This window comes from Rousettus aegyptiacus, unplaced genomic scaffold, assembly GCF_014176215.1.
Source record: "Rousettus aegyptiacus isolate mRouAeg1 unplaced genomic scaffold, mRouAeg1.p scaffold_m13_p_10, whole genome shotgun sequence".
NCBI lineage: Eukaryota > Metazoa > Chordata > Mammalia > Chiroptera > Pteropodidae > Rousettus > Rousettus aegyptiacus.
The window spans coordinates 35,825,931-35,838,426 of NW_023416285.1; the positions used below are offsets into that span (position 1 = coordinate 35,825,931).

At 33.9% G+C, this 12,496-nt stretch overlaps 1 protein-coding gene across 3 annotated transcripts in view; it reads right to left on the bottom strand.

The window, feature by feature from the left end:
- SMARCAD1 (SWI/SNF-related, matrix-associated actin-dependent regulator of chromatin, subfamily a, containing DEAD/H box 1) overlaps nt 1–12,496 on the bottom strand; it is a 74,208-nt gene that overhangs the window by 53,552 nt on the left and 8,160 nt on the right. For all 3 annotated transcript variants that reach the window (XM_016144311.2, XM_016144312.2, XM_016144310.2), the window contains exons 3-4: nt 5,964–6,141; nt 2,068–2,239 (exon numbers count right to left, since the gene is read on the bottom strand). In XM_016144311.2, the coding sequence (XP_015999797.2) occupies nt 2,068–2,239; nt 5,964–6,141 (350 nt within the window). The remainder of the gene's footprint in view (nt 1–2,067; nt 2,240–5,963; nt 6,142–12,496) is intronic.

Here is a 12,496-nt window from a genome sequence, read left to right on the forward strand (position 1 = left end):
ACAACATTTTTTATACTGTTCTTTAACACTCTGGAATTCAGAAGAAAGTAAATATACCAAATTTTCCTTTTAATAAGTTTCCTATATTTCCAATTAGTTACTAGTTTTAAAAACATCTTATTTTTTAAAATAGGCTATTTTTGTATTAAATAGGCAAATCAGAGTGCTCTCTTCTATATTAGTTTTCTTTCTACACTAGTTTTCTTGGAACACTATATTCTGTAAGCCCTTCTTCCTTTTAAAAATAACCAAAGCATATTCTTAACACGTCTAAGACACTAAATTTGTAATTTATAACTTCTCAAATTCTTTCATGTGGGTCTAAAAGCCTCTGTAAAGTAATTTATAAATGTCACCTTTAACGTCTTGAAATGATAGGGATCATCTGAAATCCAGATTATCTCAAGAGAGTGCTATGCTTTGGAGTGATATGCTAAACTCCAAAAATTTCAGGTACCGATTAATGAAAAATACATAGAAATTCTGTGTATCAAGCCTGTTTTTCGATTGTAATTACAAAATTAGAGATAAAGGAAAACAATCCCCTTGGACTACATGAAAAATTGGCAACAAGTTAAAAAGTATTTTTAAACCGAGACTATTTCTCTGAATATTTTAGTACTCTATCATGTTTATTCTGTTCGAGCTCTTTTCAACACTGTAAGTAGCCCCTATACCTACTACTGGCTGCATTTCTTTACTTTTTACTAAGAAAAATATCACACCGGGAAACAAATAACACTATTAGCATGTATACCCAAGATAACGCTAAAGTTTCATTTAACTAAGAAGGTATCAAAATGATTTTGGGGGGAAAAAGATTCATGTTAAAAATAACAGAGTAGAAATAATTTAACCTATACTTAAAGAGTTCAAACCAGCAGGTCCAGACCACCTTCTGTTCTTATTTGTTTTGTTTACCCTGAACAGTATTTTGTTTTTCTTTAAATTAGTTACCATAAAAAGGAATGAAGTACTTATATAACATGAACTTCAAAACTTTATACTAAGTGAAAAGCCAGGGGTGGTTCCATAGTGTAGTGGTTAGCACGTCTGCTTTACATGCAGAAGGTCCTGGATTCATGCCCCAGGTGGAGCCACGGACCATATCCAGATGCACCAGGCCTGGGTGCACCCATCCCAGGTGAACGCCAAGAGCCTGTGGGAGGAGATGCCCCACCTTCAGAGATCCAGTTCTTAAGGGGAAGAGGCAACACACATAGGTCAGGGGTGGAAGTTCCGGGGGAGGGAGGGGCGCAGAATTAAAGAGGGTGGGGGGAAAGTGAAAAGCCAGGCACAAAAGATTAAATGATCCCATATATGAAATGTCCAGAATAGGTATATCTACAAATCCAGAGATTAGTGGTTGCCTAGGGCTGGGGGAGGGAAATGGTTTAGCGATTGCTAATGCATAAAAGGTTTCTTTTTTGAAAGATTAAAATGCTCTATAATTAGATTACAGTGATGGCTGTACACTCTGTAAATATACTAAAAACTACTAAATTATACACTTTAAATAGGTAATCTTTAAAACATGTAAATTATATCTGAATAAAGCTATTAAATTGATGACCAACACTAAATAAAAACCCAGCCTTTTCACTTTATTTGAAAAATTAGAATATCTGGTAAAAATGGGCTATCAATGATATAAAATGGCCATACCTTGCTGAAGCTAAGAAGCTGCTACTCCTTTTAGAAAAAAACATGTACTTTATGGTATGCTGATGTCTACCATTAAACATCAATAGCAACCCCTTGTCATTATGAGGGCGGTGGGAGAAATAAAAGCCTTCTGACATTTTTGAGTTTCTAGTGGGAGATGGGGGGGACTGTCCCTATTTCTGAACCATTTAAGCACAGAATAATTCAAAAGCTATGTGAGATACTGATGGAATAACTTAAGACTCTAAATTTCTGACATTTATCTTAAATATAATATAAAAGTTAATAATTTTCTTTAAACATAAAATATCTTTAGAAAAATGACTATCCACACAGCACTGGAGAGAGGAGAGATTTTAATCATTACAGCTATAATAACCAATTACTATAAAAGGGTATAACCTTTAGTAAATCATTGTCACTTCTTTGTGGGAAAAGTTCCTTCAAGGTCTGAAGTTTAGCATCTTTAAGATCTTCCAATTCCGAAAGGTCTTCCAATTCTGAAATATCATCATTATTTCTACCTGCCATGGCAGGAAGGCCTTGGGACTCTTCATCTTCAGATGGCTCAGAACTAAAAATATTTTCATAGAAAAAAATATTTTGATGTATTACTGGTTATTTTATTATAATGTTTTATATGTGTATATGTAATGTACATATATATATAGCACATCTAAAGTTCTCTTCAATATAAAATCTATATCTGTCAAAGATTAGATCATTTTTTTTTTCATTTCAGTATGTTTCTGTATATAAATCTACATTACCAAAGTAAGCATACTTTGAAAACATCTCAAATTATCTGGGCTGGTATGAAAAAGAACAACAAAATACCTGGTATGTATTTTAAGATATATACACATTTATTGCACGCTCACTTCTTTGTCCTACTCTTTTTCAACCTATAATCTGCGTATCAGATGAGTGTTGCAATGCTGCTCCTGAAAAATTACGAAGCCTACATTAATATAAAGGTAAAAGAATTTTGATAGCTTAAGTGATTTGAGTCTAAGTGTTAAAATTGGATGCATCCCATTCACCGTCAGAATCTCTGCCAGGAACAAAACATTTCTTTAGCAGACAGGGAGCATTTATTCCATATGAGGTTTAATTCTACAACAATTAATTTTAACCCTGTTCCACTTCAGTTTAATATTCAACCTATATAAAAGATATTCGGGGCAAATTTTACCCATCTTTCTCCCAAACAAACAAAAACAAATCTCACTTTGAAATTTTGATTTTCTATCATGGTATGTATTCTTGGAGATTAGAGAATGCAAACTTTGCTATGTAGCTAGCTCTATTTTTTGACAGCTCTCTTACAGACATAGCCAGAAATCTGTATTTTAATAATTTCCCTATACCTAGTCAAGCTAGATCAGCTGTACCTATTAGGGCATTTGCGGGAATATGTATTTTAAGCTTCTAGGTTGACTTCTTGAACCTTGTTCTGACAAACTGCTTTAAGGTATTACAAGGTAAAATCAATCTTTTCCTTTGTCACTATGCCTCTCCTTCAATATATGAAGACAATTACATGTATCTCCCTTTCCATTACACCCAGACTTCTCATTCCTGATGTACTCAACTCTGAACTCTCACTCTGCCTCACTATGTTCGCAAATCCTACTTAATTCTATCTCATAGTTCATTGAGAAAAGCATTCAGGCTGGAATCCTTTTACAATGCCTGCTCTGGATAACCACTTTTAAAGGTCCTTATTCTTCTGCAGCACAATGTTAAGCTAGTGGTCAGACTCATGACCACTCAGTGGGACAAACTCAAGTGCCTCCTGAAGTAATAAGTTATTAGTGCTGACCAGGAATTTGATTATGCATTTAATGTCCAGTTCACAGGAATACAATTGATAAAGAAAAATTCAATACCATCGTGAGGAAACAATCAGAAAAATCTATTTTCTCTATGAAAAGACCTGACCTCTTCAATAAGTTAAAATATTTTTAATAGAGAAGAAGTGAGTGAACTATTTATGATCAAAAAGGAGTTGAGTCATAACATCCAAATGCAGTGGACATTCCCTTATTGGGATCCTGGTTTGAAAACCCAGCTACAAAATACAATAAATCCAAATATAAACTGGGAATGATATTAAGAGAATTGTTCACTGATAACAGTATTTTTCTGCAGGGGAGGAAATATAATCAAGTAGTTTGGGGAGAGATGTTAGGATGGCTGTAATTAACACTTTAATACATTTCAATCAATAATAATAGATAAAGCAATGAAACATAAAATGTTAATTGGTGCACATGGGTGTTCAAATTATACTATTTTATCTTATTGTTTGCCTGAAGCTTTAATAATAAAATAAAAAAATATACAAGAACAAGAGTTGACTACTGTGATCTTTTATCTGGTCTCAGATAAAGCTATTCTCTCTGCTGAAGGCAAAGTCCCCTCTCAGTGCTAAGGGATTCCAGCCCTCTCTACTTCCTACAAGGATTCTGCTTTAACTATCAAGTATCTTCTCTCCCGAAATTTTCTCTCCCCCTTAGCTCTTTCTCCTAACCCTGCAACATGCTCAAGACTACATTAAATCAATGAATTCAATGTGCCAGAGGTTCTAGGTACTGTGGACAGCAGTGAAATAAGCAAATTTTCTCCTTCACAAATTTTATAAGACTCATTTTCTATTCTCTCATTTCCTATATAGTTTTCAACTCATTATTTTATATCTTCTGTCCCACCACTTTGGCAAAACTATCCTAAGGGCAATAAGAATCTCTAAAATGTCAAATGTGATTAAAACAAACAAACAAACAAAAACCACACCTTTCATTGGTTATCTTTATCTATTTCTCTGTGGTCCCATACACTGCTGACACATCTCTTTGAAAATCTGGTCCTACCCCTACCTCAACCCAGGCATTCTGCAACCTTACTACATCTGATTTTCCCTTTATCTCTGCCTGTCCTTAAACTCTACAGGTTTTTCTTCCTTTGTCCAACTCAGAAAGCTGTCAGGTTTCTCCTATAAGCTACCATTTTCCCTTTTTTAATGATTAAGTAATCTATGGAGAGATACTTTGAGACCAGCTAATAATCTATTCCTTACCAGACTTTGAACAGTTTTAACTTCTGTTAATGATTTTTGCCTGAATGAGTTATTACAATGATAGTTGCAAAATGGTGGTTTTCTAACTAGCATTCTAGCATACTTAAATTACATGGTATTCTACTGTGAAGAAGAGTTTTCTCTTTTTTCCCCATTTGTTCATATTTATACGGTACGGTAACTATGAAAATAGAATCATGGATGCTCTCAAAGTATATGCAGAATGAATAAAGAAGAGTTTTCCTTCTTTTCCCCATTCATTCATTATACCACTTCTTATCATTTACACAAGTACCAGCCTAGTCTGAGCCTCCATCATTTCTTCCCTGGGTTACTGAAATAATATTCATGCTTCTGCTACTGTTTCCCGACAGCTTCAAAGACCTTTTAAACATGTAAGTAAGATAAGTTTACTCCTCTGCTTCACATACTTCATTAGCTCACCATCTCGTTTACAATGAAAGCCAAACAGGCTTAACATGATTAAGCTCCTCCTCTTCCCCACTCCTTACCTTGTGATCTCAGAACCTTCATTCTGCATCATTTGCCACCGCCCCGCCCCACTTTCCTCCAAAATGCCAGGTGTAATACTACTTCAGGAGCATGTAACAGGCTATTCCAAATGCCTGGAATATATGCCCAGCCTCCCTTTCCACGGTGTTCACTTTCTTATCCCCTTCAGGTTTTTGCTCAAGCCTCGTCTCAAGGCCTTTACCAACTGTGCTCTTTAGAAACCATTCCCCTACCCCTGGCCCTGAACTCCATACTTCCTTTCCCTTTTTGCCCACAATATCTATTATTTGACATATGGCATTTTTTTAATTTTATCTTTCTACCTGACCACAATACAACCTCCATGCTATCTCACAGAATGTGCCCCAAAAATGTTAAAATGGGACTCAAGAATAAACCATAAAGCAACTATAGATAATCAAGGCACTTGTGAAAATAATTTTTCTTTTAATGGAAGATTGGTTAAAAAAATTAAATATCTGCTCTCAGTAAACTTACTGAAAATCTGTTACACAGAAACACAAACACACACACACACACACATACACCTCTACATTTCTAAGTTAGGAAAAAAATAACTAAAATGTAGTAGCGAAAAAAGCAAAAAAAAAAAAAAAGGGGAAGTCACTAAATTTCAAATTAAGTACCTTTTCTCAAAAAACCACCAAACATGCAAATATAATAAATTTGTTAAGCTGCTTACACTATAATCACTGTGTCTTTGTTGAATTTTGTCTCTTGAACTGTACTGGAACAGTTTGGGGAAACAACATCTTCACTGTCAGAAGACAAATCAATATACTGTATTCCTCCTTCATTCTTGAAATATGATATACTCGATTTTCTTTCATTTACAGGAGCTTCTGGAACACTAGAATCTTCTGCAAAAGAAAAAAAAAAGGAAGGAGAAAGGCATTTAGAGTAATCCGAAAATAAAACAAATTTGTTTTTGATAATTAGATTCATGTGCTAAAAATATTTCACTTCATTCACTGTTTCCATTCTAAAACCAAAAATTTCTACCACTTTTTAAAGAAAAAATTACTTGTCAACCAGGGCTGGTTAAATGGTTTTCCATTTCAAAGGTTATTTACTAGTGAGAACCTAGTGAAAATTGCAAAACAGAGGTTTGTGTTTTATATTATTGTCTCTTAGCCAAGTTCCTTAATCCTCTTAGACTCAGTGTCCTCACTTATAAAACAAACAGTAGTAACCAAAGGGCTAATGTGCACATAAAATTAGATGATCTGTTAAGCATATATTTCATCATTGGCACTTAGACAGTATCCAATAAACATTACCTGTTATGCAATGGTGATATTATGGGCTGAATTATGTCTCCTTCAAAATTTATATGTTGAAGTTCCAAACCCCAGTATCTCAGAATGTAATGTATTTGGAGACAAGGCCTTCAATGAGGCGATTAAGTCAAAATAAGGCCACTAGAGTGGGACCCTAATCCAATATGACTCCTAATCCAATATGACTGTGTCCTTATTAAGAGACAGACCCTAAAGATGTGCCTACATGGAGGAAAGGCCATGTGAGGACACAATAAGAAGGTAGCCATCTGCAACCAAGGAGAAAAGTTTCAGAAGAAGCCAAATGTGCTAACACTTTGATCTTGCACTTCTAGCCTCCACATCTGTGAAAAAATAAATGTCTATTGCTTAAGTACCCAGTCGGTGGTATTTTGTTACGTCAGCCCTCATAAACTAAAAAGATGATATGATTTGTCCAAAACATGAGTAAAGTATTCTACTAAGGTCTCCTTGCTCCAAAGTCTGAGTTCCAAAATTCTCCCTTCTTCCAGAAAAACCACCATTCTCCCTTATACTTCAGAAGGAAGAGATCAGCTTAAAGAACTCATATTAAAGTAGTCAGCGCCATAGTCTAGTGAAGATATTTTACTTATCTTCAATGACCACATGACTCTTTAATTCAAAGGTGTTGATTTAAAAAACAATTGCTGCCATTATCTATTTTCTAGGTGAGTGCCAAGCCCTGAAATGAAACACATTTTTAATCTTCATAATAACCCGTGGGGCACACATTATATCACTATTTTACAGATAAAACCAGGTTTAGAGAAAGCAACTTGTATAAAGTCATATAGGAGAAAGAAGCAGATCTGAAATCCAACCCCCAAAGTCTAAACCCTTATATTCTAAAACTGTTAGCCTCTCACTATGAGGCTCATGAGCCATAACCATAGTTAACATTAACTAACCAAGGCCTTCATAACTACTGCTCACCTGGCTGGGCACTAAAACAATGACATTTCTTTACTTCTTACAATGAAGTCCTATCAACATTATTAAAAAGCAAATCACATTCTTTCTAAAACAACCATTTTATAAATGTTGAGTGTGCCCTGGGTTAAGACCTCTGCATTAGCACAAATCACAGCTATGTTAACTGTCATATATAGGGAGATATTTATAAATGCTGACAATTATATAAACCAATAAAATTATAGCCCAACTCCTGTTAAATAACTATAAAGATACTATGGAGTCTGCGTTTATAAAGTGTCTCTCTGATACACCACAAATCATATTTAAAACTAAAAAGTTAATCTTTACTGTGTCAAAAATCTGACCTAAAGCTAATGCATATAGCTTGATTACTTCAAAAACGTCCTGCTTTCTTGTATTTTAAATGGGCTATGACAAAATAATTTAGACTGTTTTCTTTTCCTCAAAAAGCCTCTATATAAAATAAAGAACAACCTTTTCAAGCCTAGCCATTTAAATGCCAAAGTACTGGGGGGAGGGATCTAAAAAGCCTTTGAGTATTAAGAGGACTAGAGTTTCTTGAATTATAAATTAATCTTTTCTTTCATTTTCTTCCCCTACTTTATATATAGTACGAAATATATTGTAAAGATCTATAAATTTTTAAAAGTAAGGTTTAGTATGCTTAGTTAATAAGACAGAAAAAAATAAAGGAGACGTCTGGCTCACTCTCCACCATGTATTCAATTAGAGCTTTTAATTTAGCTTTTACTGGATAGACAACATACACCATCAAAATATATACATTTAACATATATACTGCACTAAACCAGCAGTATTCCCATAGATTGACTGGCAAGTGACTAACAGAGGACAGAGGAAGTGGTCTGATAATATGAGGGATAAGGGAAGGTTTTAATATAATACATCGTTTCTCAACCTCAGGACCCCTTTGTGCTCTTAAAATTTGAGTCCCCCAAAAAGTTTTTGCTTATATCTATATCCTATTAAGAGAACAGAACTGAGAAAAAGTTTCAACTTTATTTACTACACAAATGCTTTACATGTTAACATATTTTTATGAAAACTATATCCTTTCTTCCCACCCTCGACCTCACCCAAATTCAGTGAGAAGAGCAGCACTGTCTCACATTTGTGAAAATCTCTGGTTTAATAGAAGACGGCTGCGTTCTCTTATCTGTTTCTGCAATTCATCTGTTGTAGTATACTGTTTTTGTTTAGGTTTATGAAAACAATCATGCCTTATGCAGTTATATAATCAGGGAGGAAGTATTTTCATAGCCTTTTTACATTACCATGGATATTCCTCTTTGATACTAAGCCCAAATTTGACAGGTGCTAATTTTTTAAGGTTAACTGCAGTTTGGGAATTGGAAACCATATGAATAAACTTCTGCACTGTTACATTAAAAACCACTGGTCTACTTGCACTGTAATGTACCTTTAACCTCTGCATTATTTTGTAACATTGTATGTACTGATCACTTGGAAGATATTGGTTCACTCCCTTTTTAATGCAGATGTGCCAAATGTTGACACATTTAAAAATATTTTATTTAAAAAAATAAGATTCATTAATATCACCACTGATCTCTAAATACCAGGAGAGTGTCAAACTCATAGTCATGAATACTAGTTTTCCGAAATCCAAACATTCCTGTGAAAAGTAGAATTTTATCACTAGCAGTAAATACTGTCACTTGTTTTCCCTGATATCACTGTTCATTTTTCAGGAACTGTCTGATAAATACCTCTGTCTGCAAAACTATAATTCATCAGTCAGTTATTCTTTCAAATAAAAATGGTGTTCTGGGAAAAACTGACAAGTTCATTTCATAACTCAAAGCCAACTGCTCAAATGCTTTCCCTTGAGATAACCATCATACTTTGGTACGCAGCAAAGGGTAGTTCACATTTTGTTTCATAAAATATTATGAAAGTGCCTACTGATAAGCTGAGGTTTACTAAAACCAACAATTTTTACTGCTTCATCAAGGACATTCTTAAGTGAAACTGGCATTAAAAATTTTTTAAGACTACAATGACTACTATAACAGTTTGGAGTCTTGGCTTTGCTTGTGCTACGGCACCAGCAGTTTTACTGTATACTATTGCTTTTGCATCATCGGTAAAAATATCGACATGTAAGAAAAGACAATCTTACATTCTAAAATTTTCTAGTATGCTTGTACCCATTTTCATATCTAAGACTACCATGAAACAAAAGCATTCAAACCCGCCAGTGATTTCAACTTTCAAAGCAGTCCAGGATCAAGGACTACTCAAAAACAAAAATGAAAATCACTACTGGGAGTTTACGAGTTCACACAGAAATAGTCTAAATCAATTTGATAATCTGTAAATAAAGTGATTTCCCAAAGGAAAATGAAAACACATAAACCTCTATACCTATCTGCACTTACAAAAATGTGCCATTTTTGATAGTCTAATTGTGTTGCTCTACATGGTTCAATTTTCTAACATGGCAACTGACTTTCAAGGCAGTTCCTTTGAATACCAAGTAAAACACATCATATATTTGCCCCTTTAAAAGAGTTATTATCAAAGCAATAGACTGTAAAGTCTGCAGTTTTTAATTTAAATATCATAGAAGAAAGTGAAATAACTTTGGCATGTAATAAAAGCTACATTAAGCTTTTAAACAAAGAATATATTGAATATTAAAGAGCAGTATGGAACACATCACTTTTAAGATGAATAAAAAACATTTCAGGCTTAAACCAAAGGAAAAGATAAATAGAAAAAAAATGTAAAGGAAAAGTAAGTCATGCTATTGGACAAAGCTAAAGTGTTAAACCTACAAATATTTTGTAATAACAGAATTCATATCTAAAATAAAAATATCACATATATTTCAGCTGCATACTAATGAGATGCATAACACTGCAGGATATATAAGGCAAGAAGCTCATGAGGCTTTAACTCTCTTCTCTAACTCCACAGAGAATAGAGCACAAATACCATTAAGATATAGAACAGTGTTTTTGAAACATTTTTAATCAGGATTCAGTGTAAGAGACACATTTTAGATTATGACCATGAACACACAAATTGTTAGACATATATAACTAAACATAAGTTTCAGAGGCTTTACTGTGTGACACTTTGATAATTTTCTATTTATTTTACTCCATTAAAAAACTAGTCATATGTATTTAGCTAGGATCCAAGAAATTGACTTTATGATACAGTGTTTGCAATTCACAGTGAAAAAAATGATATAATAAAATTCATCTATTATTAGATTATACACTATACTTAGATTATATTATGCCTTCTTTTCACGTACTCTTAGAACTTTTACAGGAATTGTGTATTAGACCACAAGAAAAATTCAGTAAATTCACCAAAAAGTAAATACTACAGACCACATTCTCGTCACAAATCAGTGAAATTAGAAATAACTGTAATAAAAATACTGAAGCAAAATTTCAACAACTTGGAAATTTAAAGAAAGAAAAACGATAGAAACCACTTATTTGAAATTTCAGGTCAAACAAGGAGGAAAAAAACAAAACCATATCAAAATCTACTCTACATTATATATATGTAAAACTACAAGAATTAAAATAATGTGATTAACTAATGTAAGATTAAAGAAACAGATTAATGGCCCAGAAGATTCAAATACATGGGAATTTAGATTGTGATGATAATGTTTCAAATATAAGAAAAAAGACTTGTCAATAAATTGTCCTGGGACAACTGTCTAGTAAATGACAGCGAGGGAAGGAGAAAACTCCATCACCCTTTCTTTAGTCCTTATAACAAAATAAATTCCAAATGAGACTTAAGGTTCAAGAAAACCCCAAAGCCCAACTTATATCCACTAGTTTAGCTATCAAAAAAAAACCAAAACAAACAATAAAACCAACAGAAAATAACAAGTGTTGAAAAGGATGTGGAGAAAGTAGAACACTGTTGGTGGGAACATAAAATTGTACAGCTGCTGTGGAAACATGGTGGTTTCTTATATGATCTAGCAATTCCATTTCTGGATATATATCGAAAAGAACCAAAAGCAAGGTCTCAAAAATGTGTCTGTACACTTGTTTAATAGCAGCATTAGTCACAGTAGCCAAAAGGTAGAAGCAATCCAAGTACCCACCCATAGATGAATGGATAAACAATATGTAGTGCATATACAATGGAGTACTTTTCAGCCCTAAAAAGGGAATTCTGACATGCTACAATTTGGGCAGGCCTTGAGGGCATTATACAAAGTGAAATAAGCCAGTCACAAAAAGAGAAATCCTGTCTGATTCTACTTTTATAATATACCTTGAGTAGTCAAATTCAGAGACAGGAAGTTCAAGGATAACTGCCAGCAGCTGACAGTAGGAGGTAATTATAAAATGGGTTATGGTTTCAGTTCTGCAAGATGAAGAGTTCTGAAGACTGGTTGTACAATAACGAATGTACTTAATACTCCTTAACCTGTACAATTAGAACAGTTATGACGGCAATTTTTTTTTCTCAATCATCAAACAGTTGTTTTGCTCCTATGGAAGCTTTTTTTTTTTTTTTTTTACACTTAGAGCATTTTTTAAATTTAGTTTCAAGTATACAGTACATTAGACATCTATATAGTTCATAAAACAATCCCAATTGCTCCCTCCCTCCCTCCCAACCTTCCACCTAGCCAACGTATTAATGATGCTAACTGCATTCCCTATGCTGTGCTCCACATCCCTGTGACCATCTATTGGCTACTCATTTGTACTTCTTTATCCCTTCACCCCATTCTCCCAGCCTCCCAAATACCCCTCCCCTGTCCGACACCAAACTGTCCACTATATTTGTGAATGTTTTTGATTAAATTGTTCTTTTTATGCCTTAGATTCCGCGTATAAGTGAAATCATATAGTGTTTATTTTTCTCTGACTTAAATATCTTCTAGGTCCATCAAAGCAATACCTTTTTCCATCCCCTCCCTTTTCAAATGTAGCGATCTTAT